This window comes from Dipodomys spectabilis, unplaced genomic scaffold (assembly GCF_019054845.1).
Source record: "Dipodomys spectabilis isolate Male_0828 unplaced genomic scaffold, ASM1905484v1 ptg000318l, whole genome shotgun sequence".
Taxonomy (NCBI): Eukaryota; Metazoa; Chordata; class Mammalia; order Rodentia; family Heteromyidae; genus Dipodomys; species Dipodomys spectabilis.
This window is the reverse complement of record NW_024870995.1, coordinates 1,013,057-1,034,787: the sequence shown is the minus strand read 5'-3', so window position 1 is coordinate 1,034,787 and position 21,731 is coordinate 1,013,057. Positions and strand designations below refer to the sequence as shown.

Here is a 21,731-nt window from a genome sequence, read left to right as displayed (position 1 = left end):
CACATGCGAGGCTCAGGTGTCACGAGACAGGGCTCGGGCCAGCCCTGCACCCCTCCCCCAGGGTGGAAGGCCCACACTCGGCACACAGCCAGTGGGTGTGTCCTGGGCATCGGCATTTTCTTCATGAACAGATGTTATTCAGGGCAGTTCGGGCTTAGGGAAAGCACAGAGTTAGTCACTCCCCAGGTGACTAACTCGGCCTGGGTGGAACCCTCAACTAGTGAAACCCCACATCCTACCCCAGGAGCTCGGGTTTCCCCTCACCACCCACTGCCCTCCCGATGGGCAGGGGAGGGGGTCACAGCCCAGCTGCCCACTGGATCTGGCCGCTCTGCCTGTTTTGGTACTGCCCACAGCCAAGAATGTTTTTTACGTGTTTAATGGCTGGAAAAAATATCAAAGGAGCATTTCATTTTGTGAAAGTGTTTACCATCTGGCAGGGCAGAGACAACTCTGCCGACTTTGTTCAAGGGCTGTTACCATCTAGGAAGAAATCCTCCTGCTAAAGGAACACAGATAACCTGTCTGTCCCTCCCTGGAATGCCCCCAGGGGGTCCCAGGTGAGCTCATTTATCTCCTGGCTCCGGGGCCTACGACTGGCCCAGTACCTTTGTTTTTACCATCTGGCTTTCTACAGGCCAGGGAGGAAGGCAGGCCGGCTGTGTGGAGCTTGGACCCAGCTCTCCTGCGCAGAGTCCACACGGGCCGGGGTGTCCCAAGGCCCCTCCTTTCTCAGCTCAACGGTTCTCCTCGATTCCTGCCTTGAAGTCCCCCGTCTGGCCCCCCTTGGGTTCGTCGGGGGCCGCAGTGGGGGCAGCCGCAAAGCTCTGGAAGCCCCGCCGACAGACCTGGCTCGGCGTCGGGATCCCTCCCCGCGGACGCTCACAGAGCAGCGCCCCCGGGCTGCGGGCAGGGACTCCGGGCGGGGCGCGGTGGGGGCAGAGGGCCCGGCGCCCGGGGAGGACGCTTTCCCGCGGACAAGGGGTACAGATTTTGGGGACCCCGGGACCCTCCTCCCGCCACGCCCGCGCACCCCAGGCCTCGTGCGGCGCCCTCCACGTCCGCCAAGCAGGGCACAGGGGAGAGGGCGCCCAGGGAGCCAGGGGGCGCGGGGCGGCGCGGGCCGGGGCTCGACGGCTCCTGGGCGCGGGGAAGCCGGGCAGGAAGCCGCCGTTCCCCGGTCAGGAAGTCCCGGTGCGCGGCCGCGCTTTCTTCCTTCCTTTCTCTTTTTTTAAGCAAGAAGGAGAGCCGGGGATTCGCGCTCCGACCCGCGGGCGCAGCCGCCCGCCCCGCGCTGGGCCCCGGCCCCGGCCCCGGCCCCGGCCCCGGGCGGCCGAGACGGGCGCGCTGCGCTGGGCGCCGCGGGACCCGCGCGGGGAGGCGAGGGGGCGCCCGGCCCGGACCACCGCGCCCGCGCCCGGCCGCCCCCCGCACCTCCGCCGCCCCGCGCCCGGCCGCCCCCCGCACCTCCGCCGCCCCGCGCCCGGCCGCCCCCCGCCCATGCTTCTGGAATGCGGGCGCCCGGGGCCGCGCGTCCCCCGCCCCACTCACCCGCCAGCAGCGCCGAGGGCAGCAGCAGCCAGTAGAGCCCCGCGCCGAGCACGTGCGGCTCCATCGCCGCGGCCCGCCCGGCTCCCGCGCTAGGGGGCGGCGCAGGGGCCGCGGGGCCGGCGCGCCATGGCGCTCAGGGCGAGTCTCGGCGCGGCCGGGAGCCCGAGGGCCCGCGGGGGCCCAGCGCGCGCCGCCGCCTCTCCGGGCCGGGGCCCGCGGCGTCCGCCCTCCGGTGCCGACCCCTGGAGCCCGCGCGCCGGGCGTCAGCGTCGCGGCTGGCGGAGACCGAGCTGGGCCGGACGGCGCCTCCGCGGCTCCCTCCGCCCTGCCCGCCCGCGGGCCTTTATAAGCTCGGCCCCCGCCCTCCCGGCGTGCCCGCCTCCGCGCTGCCCCGACGGCCGGCGGCCGCGCCCTGGCGCCCTCCGCCGCCCCGCGGCCGCGCCCCGCGTCCCCCCTCTGGGCGGCCCGCACCGCCACTCCGCGAGCGCCCGCAGGCCCCCGGGGCCCGGCCGACCCACGCGCGAAGCTGCCCCGCGTGGCCCGAGCGACTTCCGCTTTGCTCCGGAGCCGCGAGGGCGCGGCGCCCCCTGGGGCCGGCGGCGGCCACGCTGGCGCGGCCTGACCCGCGGGGACCGGCTGCGCCCCCGCCTCGCCGCCCCAGCACCCGCCGTCCCGGGGAGGCCGGGCCGCGTTCCGGGCGCCTCCTCCAGACCCGCGGCCGCCTCCGCCTGCCCGGGGCGGGGGGCCAGGGAGAGCCCCGGACCGAGGCCGGGCCCAGGTCCCTCCAAGACCCACCCCCGCCGCCGGCCTCCCAAACGGCGGCTGGGAAGAGGCCGAGACGGGAAGTAGCAGAAGCTGCACTGTGCACTGTGCACTGTGCGTGCCCAAGGACTCTTCAAAGCGGCAACCCTTGAACCGGAGTTCTGCGCGGGGGCGCGGGTCAACGCTTACAATGTATCCCGCAGGTGACCTGCCGCCCTCCGGCTGTCACCGTCACCCGAGCGGGGACCACGGGGTCAGCGGCCGCCCCTGCCGCGACATCACCCGACGGGGGCCACGGGGTCAGTGAGGGGCCGCTCCTGGGGTCAGGGGCCCCAGCAGAGAGACTTTCCTGGATGTCCTTTGGTGCTGTGTCATGCACCGTCTACCCACAGAAGTACCACAGTGGGACAGAACTCATGCACTTGCGTGCTCAGTAGGCTCAGTTGAGGCAGACAGCGCAGGGGCTCCGCCTGGCCCACAGCTCTGACATTTCCGGGACACCTCCCTGGTGGTACATGTGCCTGGCACAGGTGTGTGTGTGTGTGTGTGTGTGTGTGTGTGAATACTGCACCCAGGATAGTGTACATCCAGGCACATTCTTTGTTGTTGTTGTTTTGCCAGTCCTGGGCTTGAACTCAGGGCCTGGACACTGTCCCTGAGCTTCTCTGTGCTCAAGGCTAGCACTCTACCACTTGAACCACAGCACCATTTCCAGCTTTTTCTGTGCATGTGGTACTGAGGAATCAAACACAGGGCTTCATGCATGTAGGCAAGTACTCTACCACTAGGCCACCTTCCCAGCCCTGTCCAGGCACATTCTAAGCTAAGTTACAGTCCAGTCCTTGGGTTGTTTTTCTAATCTAACTCCCTTTGCAGAAGAGAATACTGAAGGCTAAGTGGGAAAGCCTCTGCTAGAGGGGAGGCCAGGCTTGGAGCCTGACCTGGATCCCATCTAAGGCCACTTTTGGCTACTGCCCGCGGTGTGGGGCCTTCCTGAACTTGTTTAGAATAGTGGGAAGGACCAAGACCACAATGACCAGAGGGGCGTGGGCACCACCCCTCAGGTTGTCACCAGCGTCCCAAGGATAATCCAGCCATCACTACTTGTCTGCCCTTCACTTCAGCTGGGCATGGTGGTACACACCTGTGATCCCAGGACTCAGGAGGTATTGGTGGGCGGATGGCAAGTTCAAAGCTAGCCTGAGCTACACATTATTCCTTGTGTCAAATATCAAGGACTAGGACAGGGTGTTGCTCAGTGGTAGAGCACCTTCCCAGCATGTACAAGGCCTTGGATTCAAACCCTGGCTCCACACACACAAAAATTCAATCTTGAGTTAAAAACAACCCAAGTGTCCTTTAGAGGATTAAAAGTTAAAATCCTAGGAATGTGGCTTAGTGGCTGATGGCTTGCCTAGCATGCACGAAGCCCCAGGTACTCCTCAGTACCACTTACACAAAAAAAGCCAGAAATGGGGCTGGGAAGGTGGCTCAGTGGTAGAGCACTTGCCTTGCATGCATGAGGCCCTGGGTTCGATTCCTCAGCAACACATAAGTAAAAAGAAAAAAGCCAGAAGTGGCGCTATGGCTCAAGTGGTAGAACGCTAGTCTTGAGCTGAAGAGCTGAGGGACAGCACCCAGGCCCAGAGTTCAGGCCCCACGATCAGACCAAAAAAAAGCCAGAAGTGGCACTATGGGTCAAGTGGCAGAGTGCTAGCCTTGAGCAAAAGAAGCTCAGGGACAGATCCCAGGCTCTGAGTTCAAGCCCTAGGACTGGCAAAACAACAATACAAAAGACAAAACATCATCCATACATATAACAGAGCATTACTTGGTCATAAAATGATATAGCCAAGCCTAGAGCCGGCGGCTCACGCCTGTGATCCTAGCTACTCAGGAGGCTGAGATCTGAGGATCTCGGTTCAAAGCCAGCCAGGGCAGGAAAGTCTGTGAGACTCTTATCTCCAATAAACCACTAGAAAACTGGAAGTGGTGCTGTGGCTCAAGCGGTAGAGTGCTTGCCTTGAGCTGAAGAGTGCAGGGACAGTGCTCAAGCCCAGAGTTCAAGCCCCACAACTGACAAAAAAAAAAAAAAAGTGATATAGCCTATGAACTGGATAAACCTTTAAAACAGTACACCTAGAGAGAACAACTACTGTACCACCCCATTGTGCTCAAAGAATAAAAAAGAAAACCGGCACTTCAGCAAGAACAGGAGCAACAGCATTATCCACACAGCCAAAGGTGGAAACAGCCCATTGCTGATTTTTGGCCTTTGCTTGCTTATTGGTAAGGACCTTGTACCAGATGCTCTTCCACTTGAACCCTACCCCCAAATAGCAGCCTGCCATGTGGCCATGTAGAATTCATACTGATATGTGCTACACAGTGGATGAAGCTGGACACGTACGTGCTCAGGACTGGCAGATGGAAACGAGGGGTGGAGACCTCACAATTCCACTCGTATAAACTGTCCACAGGAGGCAAGTCTGAGCCAGGAAGCATGATGACTGGCAGGAGCCGGGAAGGGGGAGATACCCAAGTGTCACTTCTGATGAGGAAAAGGTTCTGGAGCTCATAGTCACACCTTTTGGAGGCTGACGCAGGCTCAAGCCCACAGCCTGTGTGGAGAAGAGGGGTGACACAGCTCAGCCCCAGTGAGCCCAGTGTTAGAAGGTTGTCAGAGGCGTCACCCCCGTCAGTGCCACCAGCCCAGAGCTCAAGTAGATGCCATGACCAAGAGACAGGACAGGCCGCAAACTGAGCAGAGGTGACACCACGCTTGAGTGGCCGGTGCTGTCCTGAGCTGCAGCTGACAGCGGTCGGGTTGGTGCAGCGCAAGGGGCCTGGAGCTGGCCACGAGGGCAGGACTGGATGGTCTCTGCTGACCCCTCCCAGCCTCTGGATGGTCTCTGCTGAGCCCCAGCCCCTGGATGGTCTCTGCTGAGCCCTCCCAGCCTCTGGATGGTCTCTGCTGACCCCTCCCAGCCTCTGGATGGTCTCTGCTGAGCCCTCCCAGCCTCTGGATGGTCTCTGCGGAGCCCTCCCAGCCTCTGGATGGTCTCTGCTGAGCCCCAGCCCCTGGATGGTCTCTGCTGACCCCTCCCAGCCCCTGGATGGTCTCTGCTGAGCCCCAGCCCCTGGATGGTCTCTGCTGACCCCTCCCAGCCCCTGGATGGTCTCTGCTGACCCCTCCCAGCCCCTGGATGGTCTCTGCTGACCCCCAGCCCCTGGATGGTCTCTGCTGACCCCTCCCAGCCTCTGGATGGTCTCTGCTGACCCCTCCCAGCCTCTGGATGGTCTCTGCTGACCCCTCCCAGCCTCTGGATGGTCTCTGCTGAGCCCTCCCAGCCTCTGGATGGTCTCTGCTGAGCCCTCCCAGCCTCTGGATGGTCTCTGCTGAGCCCCAGCCTCTGGATGGTCTCTGCTGACCCCTCCCAGCCCCTGGATGGTCTCTGCGGAGCCCCAGCCTCTGGATGGTCTCTGCTGACCCCTCCCAGCCCCTGGATGGTCTCTGCTGACCCCCAGCCCCTGGATGGTCTCTGCTGAGCCCCCCAGCCTCTGGATGGTCTCTGCTGACCCCTCCCAGCCTCTGGATGGTCTCTGCTGAGCCCCAGCCTCTGGATGGTCTCTGCTGAGCCCCAGCCTCTGGATGGTCTCTGCTGACCCCCCCAGCCCCTGGATGGTCTCTGCTGACCCCCCAGCCCCTGGATGGTCTCTGCTGACCCCTCCCAGCCTCTGGATGGTCTCTGCTGACCCCCAGCCCCTGGATGGTCTCTGCTGACCCCTCCCAGCCTCTGGATGGTCTCTGCTGACCCCTCCCAGCCTCTGGATGGTCTCTGCTGACCCCTCCCAGCCCCTGGATGGTCTCTGCTGACCCCCCAGCCTCTGGATGGTCTCTGCTGACCCCCAGCCCCTGGATGGCCTCTGCTGACCCCTCCCAGCCCCTGGATGGTCTGTGCTGACCCCCCAGCCCCTGGATGGTCTCTGCTGAGCCCTCCCAGCCCCTGGATGGTCTCTGCTGAGCCCCAGCCCCTGGATGGTCTCTGCTGACCCCCAGCCCCTGGATGGTCTCTGCTGAGCCCCCCAGCCTCTGGATGGTCTCTGCTGACCCCTCCCAGCCTCTGGATGGTCTCTGCTGAGCCCCAGCCTCTGGATGGTCTCTGCTGAGCCCCAGCCTCTGGATGGTCTCTGCTGACCCCCCCAGCCCCTGGATGGTCTCTGCTGACCCCCCAGCCCCTGGATGGTCTCTGCTGACCCCTCCCAGCCTCTGGATGGTCTCTGCTGACCCCCAGCCCCTGGATGGTCTCTGCTGACCCCTCCCAGCCTCTGGATGGTCTCTGCTGACCCCTCCCAGCCTCTGGATGGTCTCTGCTGACCCCTCCCAGCCCCTGGATGGTCTCTGCTGACCCCCCAGCCTCTGGATGGTCTCTGCTGACCCCCAGCCCCTGGATGGCCTCTGCTGACCCCTCCCAGCCCCTGGATGGTCTGTGCTGACCCCCCAGCCCCTGGATGGTCTCTGCTGAGCCCTCCCAGCCCCTGGATGGTCTCTGCTGAGCCCCAGCCCCTGGATGGTCTCTGCTGACCCCCAGCCCCTGGATGGTCTCTGCTGACCCCCAGCCCCTGGATGGTCTCTGCTGAGCCCTCCCAGCCCCTGGATGGTCTGTGCTGACCCCCCAGCCCCTGGATGGTCTCTGCTGAGCCCTCCCAGCCCCTGGATGGTCTCTGCTGACCCCCCCAGCCTCTGGATGGTCTCTGCTGACCCCCAGCCCCTGGATGGTCTCTGCTGACCCCTCCCAGCCCCTGGATGGTCTCTGCTGACCCCTCCCAGCCCCTGGATGGTCTCTGCTGACCCCTCCCAGCCCCTGGATGGTCTCTGCTGACCCCTCCCAGCCCCTGGATGGTCTCTGCTGACCCCTCCCAGCCCCTGGATGGTCTCTGCTGACCCCTCCCAGCCCCTGGATGGTCTCTGCTGACCCCTCCCAGCCTCTGGATGGTCTCTGCTGACCCCTCCCAGCCCCTGGATGGTCTCTGCTGACCCCCCAGCCCCTGGATGGTCTCTGCTGAGCCCTCCCAGCCCCTGGATGGTCTCTGCTGACCCCCAGCCCCTGGATGGTCTCTGCTGACCCCCAGCCCCTGGATGGTCTCTGCTGAGCCCTCCCAGCCCCTGGATGGTCTCTGCTGAGCCCTCCCAGCCTCTGGATGGTCTCTGCTGAGCCCCAGCCTCTGGATGGTCTCTGCTGACCCCTCCCAGCCTCTGGATGGTCTCTGCTGAGCCCCAGCCCCTGGATGGTCTCTGCTGAGCCCTCCCAGCCTCTGGATGGTCTCTGCTGACCCCTCCCAGCCTCTGGATGGTCTCTGCTGAGCCCTCCCAGCCCCTGGATGGTCTCTGCTGAGCCCCAGCCCCTGGATGGTCTCTGCTGACCTCTCCCAGCCTCTGGATGGTCTCTGCTGACCCCTCCCAGCCTCTGGATGGTCTCTGCTGACCCCTCCCAGCCCCTGGATGGCCTCTGCTGACCCCTCCCAGCCCCTGGATGGTCTCTGCTGAGCCCCAGCCCCTGGATGGTCTCTGCTGACCCCCCAGCCCCTGGATGGTCTCTGCTGACCCCTCCCAGCCTCTGGATGGTCTCTGCTGACCCCTCCCAGCCTCTGGATGGTCTCTGCTGACCCCTCCCAGCCCCTGGATGGTCTCTGCTGAGCCCCAGCCCCTGGATGGTCTGTGCTGACCCCCCAGTCCCTGGATGGTCTCTGCTGAGCCCTCCCAGCCTCTGGATGGTCTCTGCTGAGCCCCAGCCTCTGGATGGTCTCTGCTGACCTCTCCCAGCCTCTGGATGGTCTCTGCTGACCCCTCCCAGCCTCTGGATGGTCTCTGCTGAGCCCCCAGCCCCTGGATGGTCTCTGGTGACCCCTCCCAGCCTCTGGATGGTCTGTGCTGACCCCTCCCAGCCCCTGGATGGTCTCTGCTGAGCCCCCAGCCCCTGGATGGTCTCTGCTGACCCCTCCCAGCCTCTGGATGGTCTCTGCTGACCCCTCCCAGCCTCTGGATGGTCTGTGCTGACCCCCCAGCCCCTGGATGGTCTCTGCTGAGCCCCAGCCCCTGGATGGTCTGTGCTGACCCCTCCCAGCCCCTGGATGGTCTCTGCTGAGCCCCAGCCCCTGGATGGTCTCTGCTGAGCCCCAGCCCCTGGATGGTCTCTGCTGAGCCCCAGCCCCAGGATCCCTCGCGATTAGCCCCGGCTGGTCCATCCCCCTCAGTGGGGGTGATGGGTGAGAGGAGGAAGCCATGCTGCCAGCCCCCTGTGCCCTGCTGTCCACCCCCCCCCCCCACATGTGCCCTCCCCTTCTCTCCTGGGCTGCACTCAGTCAGCCAGAACTTCCTAGGGCAGGGCCGAGGGTTCTGACTGGGGCTGCCGCCCAGCAGAGCACCCTTTCCAGCAGCTCTGGGTGTGGGCGGGGCCAGCGCTGACCCTGCCTCTTTCCTCTTGTTCAGGAAGCCCCAGGAGGCTCTGCTGGGTGGGTAGGTTCCAGGCCTGGCCGAGGTGTCCCATCCACACTGCTCATACACCCTGAGTCCCCAGCTTTCATCGTGCAGAGGGCTCCCCTGTCTCCCAGCCGTGACCCCAGGAAGGCCGTGCTGCCCAGCAGAGGAGGGACCAAGAGGCCTCCCGGGAGCTGCAGTCTGGACGAGGAAGCTCCGGAGTGTTCGGGGATCACAGTCAGTGAGTCTGACTATGTCCCGCTGCCCTCACAGTGGTAATGACCACCACATGGTCCTCAGCCTCCAGCTCGGGGTACCTCACTCAGCACCCCTCCTCTGAGCTTGTTACCCATGGGCCTTTACTCTGGTGGGATCCGTCTTTAATTATGGTGGGCAGGTGCTATCAGGGAGAACGGCCGGCAGTAAAGCAACACCCACCTGACCTGGCCGAATGCCTCTTGCCAGCCTCACCTCTGTGGCTGCAGGACTAACCACATGTGGGTGTAGCTCTCACCTGGAGAGTTTCCAGGTAACTTGCAGCACACGGGCCAACCACTGCCCGAGTCACCCTTTCCAAGGTGCACCTTGGGGTCAGGGCTGCCCCCAGCGACCCAGGAGAGGAGGGGGAGGAGGCCTCCCTCGGCCGGCCGCTCTGAGCGTCAGACTGGAGTCCTGCCAACACCACGTCAGCCAGGAACGCCAAGCAGCCTCTCCGAGGCTCTGGGCTGAGGATGTGCTGGGAAGAAAGTTGGAAATGTTGTTCTTGTCGGACTACAGAGGCATGGCCAGCTGCCCTCAGGCCTGGCTGGGTTCCACTCGGGCAGGAAGCCCCGGGGCCTGGGCCTTCCTCCTTCCTCCTGTGTGCCACTTCCTCACCGCGGGCAGGGCTGTTCCACGACGGCCTGGCCCCTGGCTGCTCACTGTGCAGCCCTGTGCAGCCCTGGGCGCCGGGAGGCTGGTGCAGCCTTCCCTGGGCCTCCAGCTGCCTGGCCTGTTCTCCAAACCAGAGGGACCTGATGCCACGGGCAGTTCCCTCCCCAGCAACCTCAGGAGGAAGTTCAAAGTCGTTCCTGGTTTGGTGGCCACGCCACCCCGGCCTCTCAGTCATGAGAGCCATGGGGGCCACCCCGGGATGCTGCCTCCGCCGCATCACCTAGGACTCGGCTCTGACCACACTTGGCTTCAAAACGCGATCGCCTCTGGGCGGCCTCTTGTCTGGCGGCTGCTGGTCCTTCTGGCTGAACACCCCGGGTCCACACTGTCCCCACCTGTGGCTGAGGAGCGTTGCAGCTGGCCCCCCTCCCAACCACGGCCAGCTCCTGCTTCTCCAGCACTTCCCGCAGTCCTGCACTGCAGCCTCACAAAGCGGGGTGGGAAATGCTGAGGCCAGGCCACACATCCAGGGCCCTACACAACTGGGCCTTTCACCACACCGCTCTGTGTACTACAGGCTGGCCTAGAACGTGAGAGCCTCCTGCCTCAGCCCCCACCGTTCTGGGACTGTAGGTGTATGTGATGCTGCCTGGCTTGCCTGACCTCATCTGTGACCCAGAGGCCACAGGGCTTTTGCAGTAACTGCATCAGCCATTCTCGGCCTCCTAGCTGCATTCAGGCTCTCTCCCCAGCGCAGGACTTCACTGTTCTGGGGAGAAGCGGCATCCTTCTGGAAAGACTGCCTCCAGGGAGCCGTGTGAGTTTCAGTGCTGGGATAGAACCCAGAGACACACATGCCAGACAAGAACGCCACGCTGAGCCGTATCTCCAGTCCCGGTGGGGCCGAGTAAACCCCACTGCCCAAATACCAGCTGCCCCCTTCCCCCGACTCTCTCTTCCACACCTTGATGTCTGCCACCCGCACATCCGCAGGCCCAGTCAGTGCTGCTGGGCCGGCCGCCGACCGTCCCACTGCCCTCATCGCTGAAGGACTGCAACCTCCCAAATCAAGGCCACGGCCACTGCATTCTGCACCTCCAGCTGCTGGCTCTCTCTGATGTGGAGCAGGGCCTTCAAAGTCATGGCAGGAGGGAACTCGAAGGTGGTTCAGGGGCCTGGCGAGAGCTGCCCAGCCCCGTGCAGGGGCAGGGGACACCCACCTCGCCTGGGGTCGAAGCCCCCGGGGTTTGCTCAGTTGTCTGGATACGTTGGGAGACCTCGGCCTTCTCCCTGAATAGGGAGCAATCTGAGGCAATGCCAAAGTGTTATCAAATGACTCAACTGCTCTCAGGCATTCTGGAACTCTTCTGCTTGAGTTCTCATAAACAGTGCAATCACTGTCAGGGAGGGGGCTACATCTACCAACACTGGTAGGCCGTGGAGGGCTACGGGTGTCAGGTAAGCCAAGGTGGCCTCAACCCAGTTGGCCTGTGGTCCCCAAACAGGGCACACACACACACCAAGAGCCTAAGGACCCAGCTAGGGCCAATGCCTCTGTAGCCTGACCCTCTGCCCAGGTGGTCCAGCCACGTGAGCAGCGGTCCTGGGCACGGGGGCTGGTCTGCCGGTTCACTGTATGGGCAGTGGAAACGGCGGCTCAAGAAGCTTCCTGGCTCCACGTACAGCAGGGCTGGGCCCAAGTTGCCCTGCCCATCCCCCTTGCTGCCGTGGGGCAAAGCCAAGGTGCAGACTTGGCTCAGGTCCTCACACTCTTCCACCCCGAGGCCTGACCCCTCACCTGACCCCTCACCTGGCCTCCACTGGCTGGAAGTCAGGCGTGATGCTCCGCCATCTGGGGCATGTGGTCAGTAGAGTGGGTTTGAACTCAGGCTTGCTTGGCTCACTTGCTCAGTGGTGCTCAGCATCTCGACCACACATCTAGCTCATTCTTTTGTTGATTATTTTGGAGATGGACTCTCTTCCTAGGCTGGTTTTGTATCTCAGCCTAAATAGCCAGGCTGATAGGCATGAGCCTCCAGGACCCAGCTTTTTCCTGGGGCCTGAACTCGGCCTGGGCGCTGTCTCTCAGCTCTTCAGCTCAAGGCAAGCACTCTACCATTGAGCCACCTTCCCAGTCCCAGCACCCAGCTTTGGAATTACAGGTTAATCAGAATGTTTGTGGTGGTGGTGATGATAATTGTGTTGAAAGACAACAACTTTATGAGTTCTTGCTTTTTTTTTTTTTTTGGTCGGTCCTGGGGCCTGAACTCTGGGCCAGGGCGTTTAGCTCTTCAGCTCAAGGCTAGCACTCTACCACTTGAGCCACAGCGCCACTTCTGGCTTTTTGGTTCTTGCTTTTTATGTGTGTGCTGATACTGGGGCTTGAACTCAGGCCCTCATGCTCCATGCTTGTTTTGTTCCATGTGAGTACTCTACCCCTTGAGCCACACCTCCACTTCTTGCTTTGGCTAGCTAGTTGGATATAGGAGTCTCTCAGACTTTTCTGCAGGGACTGGCTTCACACCATGATCCTCAGATCTCAGTCTCCTGAGTAGCGAGGATAATAGGTATGAACCACCAGCGCCGCTCACATTGCATTTCTAGTGGGCTAGATGCTCATATAGGGGTGGACAAAGTTAAACCTCTTCCCATCCTGATCTCTCTGAAGTGTGACAAGTGTCCTCACTGAGACAAACATGAGGGCTCCTTTTCCCAGAATCCTCACTGCAGGGTCCATGAGATCTTGTGGTACACAGGGAAAACTGAGGCTGGGCAGGAGGCGGCCTGGGTCACTCCCCTGTGGACAGCAGTGGTGTCTTCTCCGTCTCCGCTCTTTGTCCCATCTATAGCAGATTGTAGGGTTGTCTGGCGGAAGGAGCCAAGAGCAGCTGGATCCTGGTGGAGAGCCAGTGGCCCTCCTGGGAGGTGCAGCTGCCCGGGATGGGGCTACAGCCTGGAGTTACAAGCCTAGAGTGTGCGGGCTCCCCTGCGGGCCTTCCGCAGGCCTTCGGGCGGGCAAGGACGGAGCCGCTTCCCGGCTCGCCAGCTCTGCGCCCTCGGGGCGCACACGCGGGGCACTGGGGGTGAGACCCACGGGGGCACTCCAGCCTGGGGAAGAGGGCTGTGTGCAGAGGCCAGACCAATGCTTCCCAGCGTGGCTTTCAGAGCCGGGGTGCGCGGCTCGGGTGCTGGGTGCGCCTGGCACCGGGCCGGCACCCGGGCCAGCGGGTGGGCCGCTCGCGCCCCAGAGCGCAGGTGCCCTGTGCCCGTCTCCCCTCCCAGCCCTAAGGCCGGGCGGTGCAGCGCACGAGGGCGGGGCCAGCGCACGAGGGCGGGGCGCAGCTCACAAGGGGCGGGGCGCAGCTCACAAGGGGCGGGGCGCAGCTCACAAGGGGCGGGGCGCAGCTCACAAGGGGCGGGGCGCAGCGCATGAGGGCGGGGCGCAGCTCACAAGGGGCGGGGCGCAGCTCACAAGGGGCGGGGCGCAGTGCATGAGGGCGGGGCGCAGCTCACAAGGGGCGGGGCGCAGCGCACGAGGGCGGGGCGCAGCACAGGAGGGGCAGGACAGTGTACTAGTGGCAGGGCACATTGCTTGAGGGCGGGGCAGGGCACGAGGGCGGGGCAGGGCACGGGGGCGGGGCACGAGGGCGGGGCAGGGCACCAGGGCGGGTCAGGTCTCGGGGGCGGGGCAGGGCTGGGGGGGGTGGCGGCTCGTCAGGGCTCGGGGGCGGGGCAGGGCAGGGCTCGGGGGCGGGGCAGGGCTCAGGGGCAGGGCAGGGCTCGGGGGCGGGGCGGGGCAGGGCACCAGGGTGGGTCAGGTCTCGGGGGCGGGGCAGGTCTCGGGGGCGGGTCAGGGCACGGGGAGGGTCAGGGCTCAGGGGCGGGGCAGGGCAGGGCTCGGGGGCGGGTCAGGGCAGGGCTCAGGGGCAGGGCAGGGCAGGGCACCAGGGTGGGTCAGGTCTCGGGGGCGGGGCAGGTCTCGGGGGCGGGGCAGGTCTCGGGGGGGGGGGGGGGGGGGGAGGGTTGGCGGGGCGGGGCTCGGGGGCGGGTCAGGGCAGGGCTCAGGGGCGGGGCTCGGGGGCGGGTCAGGGCAGGGCTCAGGGGCGGGGCTCGGGGGCGGGGCAGGGCACGGTGGTGGCGGGGCAGGGCTCGGGGGCGGGGCGGGGCTCGGGGGCGGGTCAGGGCAGGGCTCAGGGGCGGGGCTCGGGGGCGGGGCAGGGCACGGTGGTGGCGGGGCACGGTGGTGGCGGGGCCGGGCGGGGCGGGGCAGGGCACGGTGGTGGCGGGGCTCGGGGGCGGGGCACGGTGGGGGCGGGGCCGGGCGGGGGCGGGGCAGGGCACGGTGGTGGCGGGGCTCGGGGGCGGGGCACGGTGGGGGCGGGGCCGGGCGGGGCGGGGCAGGGCACGGTGGTGGCGGGGCTCGGGGGCGGGGCACGGTGGTGGCGGGGCCGGGCGGGGCGGGGCAGGGCACGGTGGTGGCGGGGCTCGGGGGCGGGGCTCGGGGGCAGGGCACGGTGGTGGCGGGGCTCGGGGGCGGGGCACGGTGGTGGCGGGGCTCGGGGGCGGGGCACGGTGGTGGCGGGGCTCGGGGGCGGGGCACGGTGGTGGCGGGGCCGGGCGGGGCGGGGCAGGGCACGGTGGTGGCGGGGCTCGGGGGCGGGGCACGGTGGTGGCGGGGCTCGGGGGCGGGGCACGGTGGTGGCGGGGCTCGGGGGCGGGGCACGGTGGTGGCGGGGCCGGGCGGGGCGGGGCAGGGCACGGTGGTGGCGGGGCTCGGGGGCGGGGCACGGTGGTGGCGGGGCAGGGCACGGTGGTGGCGGGGCTCGGGGGCGGGGCACGGTGGTGGCGGGGCTCGGGGGCGGGGCACGGTGGTGGCGGGGCTCGGGGGCGGGGCACGGTGGGGGCGGGGCACGGTGGTGGCGGGGCTCGGGGGCGGGGCACGGTGGTGGCGGGGCTCGGGGGCGGGGCACGGTGGTGGCGGGGCTCGGGGGCGGGGCACGGTGGTGGCGGGGCCGGGCGGGGCGGGGCAGGGCACGGTGGTGGCGGGGCTCGGGGGCGGGGCTCGGGGGCGGGGCACGGTGGTGGCGGGGCTCGGGGGCGGGGCACGGTGGTGGCGGGGCTCGGGGGCGGGGCACGGTGGTGGCGGGGCTCGGGGGCGGGGCACGGTGGTGGCGGGGCAGGGCTCGGGGGCGGGGCGGGGCTCGGGGGCGGGGCCGGGCGGGGCGGGGCACGGTGGTGGCGGGGCCGGGCGGGGCACGGTGGTGGCGGGGCCGGGCGGGGCGGGGCACGGTGGTGGCGGGGCACGGTGGTGGCGGGGCAGGGCAGGGCACGGTGGTGGCGGGGCACGGTGGTGGCGGGGGCGGGGCGGGGCTCGGGGGCGGGGCTCGGGGGCGGGGCACGGTGGTGGCGGGGCTCGGGGGCGGGGCACGGTGGTGGCGGGGCCGGGCGGGGCGGGGCAGGGCACGGTGGTGGCGGGGCTCGGGGGCGGGGCACGGTGGTGGCGGGGCAGGGCACGGTGGTGGCGGGGCTCGGGGGCGGGGCACGGTGGTGGCGGGGCTCGGGGGCGGGGCACGGTGGTGGCGGGGCTCGGGGGCGGGGCACGGTGGGGGCGGGGCACGGTGGTGGCGGGGCTCGGGGGCGGGGCACGGTGGTGGCGGGGCAGGGCTCGGGGGCGGGGCGGGGCGGGCGGAGCGGGACGGGCGGTGCTCCAGGGCGAGGTCGGAGCAGCCGGTGCGGTCGGGGGGAGCGGGCCCGGGGCGCCGGTCTGGGGTCGCCCCCCCGCCCGTGCGCCCGCTGTGGCGCCTGTCCGGCCCGTCGGGCGCCGACCCCGGGCGGAGGGCGCACGCGGCACTCGGCGCGGGGAGGCTCGGCAGGCTCATCGCACTCGCCACGCACACCCGTGTCCGGCCGGGACCGCAACCCCACTCCGAGGCCGCACCGAGTCCAGGGGCCGAGTGCAAACTACGCGCGGGACCTGTTAACGTCCACGGCGCATGTGCGGAGGCCGCACAGTCGGCCACCACTGCGCACGCGCTGCGCTCGCCCAAGCGTTTCCCCCTCTCCTCCCCCCCCCCCCCCCCCCACCGCGAGCAGGCCCGAGCTCCTTACCACACCGCTCGCCTCAGTGCGCACGCGCTCCGCTCCTCCAAGCGTCTCTCCCCCACCGCTTCCGGGCCACGCCGCTCATCCCAGCGCGCATGCGCCCGAGGCCATTTCCCGCCCCACCCCCGTGCGCTCCGCTCATTGGCGCAGCCCCGACGGGAGGCGGAAGCTGCCGAAAACCGCGCGAAAGCTGCGAGCGCGCCCGCGTCCCGCCATGGCTCAGCGGCGGCTCACGGACTTCTTCGCGCGCCGCGGCCCCGGCTCCGCCGCGCGGCGGGCCAAGCCGGCCTGCCGCACCCCGAGCCCCGCGGGGCCCGTCCTCGCCTCGGGCGGCAGCCGCAAGCGCGCCCGGGCCCCCGCCGAGCCCGGGGCCGCCCGGCCCGCGCCACCCGCTCGCCGCCGGCTGCGGCTGCTGGACGCGGTGAGGGGGGGACGGGGGGGAGGGGGGCGGCTGCTGGACGCGGTGAGGTGGGGGACGGGGGGGAGGGGGGACGCGGGGGGGGGGGGGGAGGAGGGGGGCGGCTGCGGCTGCTGGACGCGGTGAGGGGGGGAGGGGGGGGGAGGGGGGGCGGCTGCGGCTGCTGGACCCGGTGAGGGGGGGGACGCGGTGAGGGGGGGACGAGGGGGGAGGGGGGGCGGCTGCTGGACGCGGTGAGGGGGGGACGGGGGGGAGGGGGGGGAGGAGGGAGAGGGGGGGGCGGCTGCGGCTGCTGGACCCGGTGAGGGGGGGGACGCGGTGAGGGGGGGGACGGAGGGTACGGGGGGGAGGAGGGGGAGGGGGGGCGGCTGCGGCTGCTGGACGCGGTGAGGGGGGGACGGGGGGAGGGGGGGGCGGCTGCGGCTGCTGGACCCGGTGAGGGGGGGGACGCGGTGAGGGGGGGGGACGAGGGGGAGGGGGGGGGCGGCTGCTGGACGCGGTGAGGGGGGGGACGGGGGGGAGGGGGGGGGAGGGGGGGGGGCGGCTGCTGGACGCGGTGAGGGGGGGACGGGGGGGAGGGGGGGGGAGGAGGGAGAGGGGGGGCGGCTGCGGCTGCTGGACCCGGTGAGGGGGGGACGGGGGGAGGGGGAGGAGGGGGGCGGCTGCGGCTGCTGGACCCGGTGAGGGGGGTGGTGGGGGGGAGGGGGGACGGGGGGAGGGGGGGCGGCTGTGGCTGCTGGACCCGGTGAGGGGGGGGGACGGGGGGGAGGGGGGACGCGGGGGGGGGAGGAGGGGGGCGGCTGCGGCTGCTGGACCTGGTGAGGGGGGGACGGGGGGAGGGGGGCGGCTGCGGCTGCTGGACCCGGTGAGGGGGGGGGTGGGGGGAGGGGGGACGGGGGGGGAGGGGGGCGGCTGCGGCTGCTGGACCCGGTGAGGGGGGGGACAGGGGGAGGGGGGACGCGGGGGGGGGGGGAGGAGGGGGCGGCAGGGGCTGCTGGACCCGGTGAGGGGGTGATGGGGGGGAAGAGGGGGGGCGGCTGCGGCTGCTGGACCCAGTGAGGCGGGGGGAGGGGGGGGTGAGGTCGGGGGGGGGGGGGTTGGGGGGGCGGACAAATGCAGGAGAGCCCGGAGGTCAGGCCTGGCCCTGGTGCACCGGGGCCCTGCGGGCCCTGTGGGCCTGCGAGCCAGCACCGCCCTGGCCGGCTGGGAAGGCCCAGCCGACCCTGCCCCTCCTAGACAGCTCGCGGGACCCTGATTTCTGGCCAGGAGTCTAGATAAGTGACTGAAGCCAGCCCCTGCCCCTGTCCACACTCACCATGGACGGTTCTTTTCTTGCCAGGATTCCTCTGCCAGCTCCCCGGCCACGCTCAGCTTCCCTGATGTTCCCAGCTCCCCCGATGTTCCCAGCACCCCAGATGTCCCCAGCTCCCCAGTTGCCCCCAGTCCCCCAGATGTCCCCAGCACCCTGGCTACCTTCAGTTCCACCCAGCAGTCCCTGGGTAAGAGGACCAAGAAAGCCACAGCTACAGTGGAGCCCCAGCCCCACCCCAAGACCCACCAGGAAGAGGTGAGGAGGCGGCCAGGGCAGGTTGTGGGAGGTACTGTAGGGTGATGGCCTGTCCTGACACTATCTGAGTTCCTAGGTCTCCTCTAAGAACTCCATCTCTGATCTCCGGTGTCGCCTGCAGCGGGCACGAGAAGCGGGTGCTAGGGTCCAGGCACTGAGGGCCCAAGCCCAGAAGGATGTTGAGGAGGCTCTCAGTCCCCAGGCTGAGCAGCCTGCAGAGCCATGGTGAGTCCCATTGGCTGTTGTGTCTGGGAGATAGGCTGGTGGGAGGCACTGCAGGGCCAGGGTGGGTGATAGACCCGGGAGCTGCTCCTTGGGCTGGGACAGTTGGTGTGCCTGGCAGACAGACCCTAGATGCCTGCTTGCTAGCTGCACTGCGTAACCTCATCTGGAGGTAGGGTGGACATACAGTCTGCTAACTGTTCCTGTGTCCTCCTGTCTGGGTCAGGCCACTGGACAGGCATGCCGGAGGGCTCCCTGTGTGGGAGCACTAGCCTTGCAGGCAGGCAGTGGGTGTTCGCTGGCTTTGTGCAGTTCTCTGACCCTGTGGCCTGCTGCTAGGCACTGGAGGGAGTGTGTGGTCTCATGAGTCTGCCCCCCTCTGACAGTGGCGAGAAGGTTCCCGCCTACCAGCGCTTCCATGCCTTGGCCCAGCCTGGGCCTCCGGGCCTTGTGCTGCCCTACAAGTACCAGGTGCTGGCCCAGATGTTCCACAGCATGGACACCATTGTGGGCATGCTTCACAACCGCGCGGAGACAGTGACCTTCTCCAAGGTCAAGCAGGGTGTACAGGACATGATGCGCAAGTGAGTGGCCTGTGTGGCTGGGTTCTGTCTGCCCTCCGTGTCTGACCCAGCCCCGCCAGTTTCTTCTGACCAAGTGTCTTCTCTGTAGGCGCTTTGAGGAGCGCAATGTGGGCCAGATCAAAACTGTGTACCCCGAGTCTTACTGCTTCCGTCAGGAGCGCAATGTCCCCACCTTCAAGGATGGCGTCAAGAGGTCAGATTACCAGCTGACCATTGAGCCGCTGCTGGACCAGGGTGAGCACGGGGCCTGGCCTTGGCCACATGCGTTCACCTGTGACCCACGTTTGGAGTATGGCACAAGGTGTTTGCTCCCCACCTGTGTCAGGGGTCATGTGCTGGGCGAGCCTGGGGCTCAGATGGACTCTCTTCTCAGAGCCCGGTGGAGCTGCAGTCCCCCAGCTCACAGCCTCGCGCCTCCTGCACCGGAGACAGGTGTTCCGCCAGAACCTGGTGAGGCGCGTGAAGGAGCACCACAAGGTCAGTGCCGGGCGAGTGTCGTGCCCACACCCAGTGGGAGCTGCTCTGTCAGCAAGCACAGCATTCTGGAAGTGGAAGGCTTTCAATCTCAGGAGGGGGAGAGGAGAGGCTTGGCATCTGCTGCTGGGGGCCTCAGGACTAACCATAAGCTTTGGTGCATTTGGTGCTGCCCATGTGTAAGGCCGCAGATCCTCCTCCTACCTGGCTTTTAGTGCCTAGACAAGCGGTTTTCCCAGGGCCATCTAGCTGGAGCAACTCCAGCAGCCTAACGCCCGCTCTCTCCCACAGGTCTTCCTGGCCTCCTTGAACCCCCCCATGGTGGTGCCTGAGGACCAGCTGATGCGCTGGCACCCACGCTTCAACGTGGACCAAGTCCCTGACATTGAGCCGGCAGAGCTGCCCCAGCCGCCCACCACTGAGCAGCTCACCACGGCCCGGGAAGTGTTGGCCCACGCTCGCAGCTTCATGTCGCCCAAGGTGAGGCTGGCCCGGCTCTGAGCTGGCCCTTTGTCCTGGGGTGGAGCTCAATGCTGAGCAGCCTTGGGTACTTGGTGCCACCTGGCTGGGCCAGTATCGGGACGCCCTTTCACCCACCCACTTGGGGAGTAGAGGAGTGCAGGCCACTGAGGTGCTGGGACCTTGGGCAGGAATCCACGCAGAGCTGGGGTTTTCTTTCTGACCTGTACTCACCTGCAGATGGAGAAGGCCTTGAGCGAGCTGGCCCTGCATTCAGCTGAGTCTGGCAGCCCCGGCTCAGCTCTGCTGGCCACCCCACCTGCTGCCCTGCCGGCCACGCCACCCGCCACCCCCCCTGCCGCCTCCCCCAGTGCCCTGAAAGGCGTGTCCCTGGCCCTCCTGGAGCGGGTAAGTGAGTGGGGGTGGGGGCATGGGACCCCCTTCTGCTGCTCACTGCCCCTCCCCTGCAGATCCGGGCCAAGGAGGCCCAGAGGCAGCTGGCACAGATGATGCGGCAGCCAGAGCAGGACCTGCGCTTGCAGCGGCTGGAGCGGCTGCCTGAGCTGGCTCGTGTGCTACGCAGTGTCTTCGTGTCTGAGCGGAAGCCAGCACTCACCATGGAGGTGGCCTGTGCCAGAATGGTGGGCAGCTGCCGGGCCACTTTGAGCCCAGGTATGTGCTGGTTTACTCGGTTGGCCCATAGTGCCTCCTGTAAAAGCCGGGCTTGGGCCTGTCTCCTGGATGTCCATGTGGACTGTTCATGCCCGGTGCGCCCTGGGGCCTGCTGCTGAGTGCTGTCAGGCCCATGGCCTCTGTGCCGGTCACACAGCTTCCCGGTGGCTTCCTTGTGGCCTGACCCTCACAGCTCACGAGCCTCTGGCTCTCAGCTACCCAAGGACTGCCAGCTGCTCTCTCCCAGGCCTGCTCACGTGGCTTCAAGCACCAGAGGCTCCTGGTGGGCCACCTGCAGGGTACCAGCTGGTTTGGGCCTTCCCTGGGTGGGGTCCACATGCTCAGGCCTCAGCTGGAGTCTTTGCCTTGTCCATACTTAGCTTCTGTCTTTGGGGGCTCTGCCCAGGAAACTCAGACCTGGCTTCTACCGGGTCTAGTTTACGTAGCAGTCACTGCTTTTTTCAGACAGTGCCTGATTGAAGGTCCTGGCTGGAGGGCTGTGCCAAAGCTCAGGCACGTGGGCACATTGGGATTCCAAGTCAAGCCCCACTCTTCGCAGGTGAGATGGAGAAGCACCTGCTGCTCCTGTCTGAGCTGCTGCCAGACTGGCTTAGTCTGCACCGTGTCCGCACTGACACCTACATCAAGCTGGACAAGGCTGCTGACCTGGCGGACATCGCTGGGCGGCTGGCCCGGCAGGCCCGTGCGGAGGGGCTGAGCTGAGCTGCCACGAGAGCCCCCCCCATGCCCATGCTTGCTCTCTGCCAGCAGGCGTCTCCGGGTCCCAGCCAGGCAGTCCCACGCCCTGGCCAGGGCCTCATGTCTCTGCTGCTGTGGCAGGTGCACTGGGGGTCATAACAGAACATGATTGTCACAGATGCCCCCCAGATACCCATTGCCTATCCTGAAGCAAACATATCAGGGTGGAGGAACATTGCTGTCCATCCCCAAGGCCTGTGGGTGGCCTCCACCCTGAGCAATTCAACATCCAAGGCTTACTTAGATAGGCTTGAAGCTAAGACCAAACTGCGTCAGATGTCAGGAACTTGCAGACTTGTGTTTAGGTTTGAGAGCAATTAATGATGAGGGTCTAACCATAGATTATTTTCTACATTTTGGGCTGAAATAGCTTGTAAAAATTGAGCTCATTTCGTTTTTTTATTTTGCTCTAAGCATTTAAGTAGGACCTGTAGTATGGCTTGATCTGTTAAACTCTAAAATAAACATTCCTAATATCTGAAAGAAAGCTCAGCAAGAAAACCTGATTTTCAGTCTTAACCTTTTAGCCTTGTCACCAAGAGGACCCCTGGGGCTTGGGGACGTGGCTCAGTGTGGGGAGTACTTGCCTAGCATGCATGAAGCCCTGGGTTCCACCTCAGCACATGAACTGGAAGTGGTGCTGTGGCTCTGGAAGTGTCCAGGCCTCATTACTGACCCCCTCCCCCAAAGTGAGGACTCAGAGCAGGTGAGGCTAATGGCCTCCAGGAAAAACACTTGCTCTCCGTGGGGCTGCTATTTACTGCCGTGGCTGGGTTTATACTTTGGTCCAGGCCTCCCAGCCCTGGACCA

General features: G+C 66.6%; 3 protein-coding genes across 4 annotated transcripts in view; 1 reads left to right on the top strand and 2 right to left on the bottom strand.

Annotated features, from left to right (window-relative positions):
• Window positions 1–1,648, bottom strand: part of Piezo1 (piezo type mechanosensitive ion channel component 1) — a 55,753-nt gene extending 54,105 nt beyond the window's left edge. For both annotated transcript variants that reach the window (XM_042702200.1, XM_042702201.1), the window contains exon 1: window positions 1,552–1,648. In XM_042702200.1, the coding sequence (XP_042558134.1) occupies window positions 1,552–1,615 (64 nt within the window). In that variant the 5' untranslated portion in view covers window positions 1,616–1,648. The remainder of the gene's footprint in view (window positions 1–1,551) is intronic.
• Window positions 1,649–10,702: 9,054 nt separating this feature from the next.
• On the bottom strand, window positions 10,703–15,543 carry LOC122127950 (basic proline-rich protein-like). Its single transcript, XM_042702264.1, has 4 exons — window positions 14,922–15,543; window positions 14,071–14,812; window positions 10,885–10,954; window positions 10,703–10,795 (listed from the first exon to the last, which is right to left on the bottom strand). The coding sequence occupies exons 1-4, from the start codon at window positions 15,541–15,543 to the stop codon at window positions 10,703–10,705; spliced, it is 1,527 nt and encodes a 508-aa protein (XP_042558198.1).
• Window positions 15,544–15,980: 437 nt separating this feature from the next.
• On the top strand, window positions 15,981–21,404 carry Cdt1 (chromatin licensing and DNA replication factor 1). The gene is made up of 11 exons (XM_042702263.1): window positions 15,981–16,177; window positions 17,556–17,616; window positions 17,677–17,751; window positions 17,828–17,976; window positions 18,360–18,557; window positions 18,646–18,791; window positions 18,931–19,034; window positions 19,323–19,511; window positions 19,731–19,898; window positions 19,961–20,162; window positions 20,722–21,404. The coding sequence occupies exons 1-11, from the start codon at window positions 15,981–15,983 to the stop codon at window positions 20,883–20,885; spliced, it is 1,653 nt and encodes a 550-aa protein (XP_042558197.1). The 3' UTR covers window positions 20,886–21,404.
• Window positions 21,405–21,731: the final 327 nt, after the last annotated feature.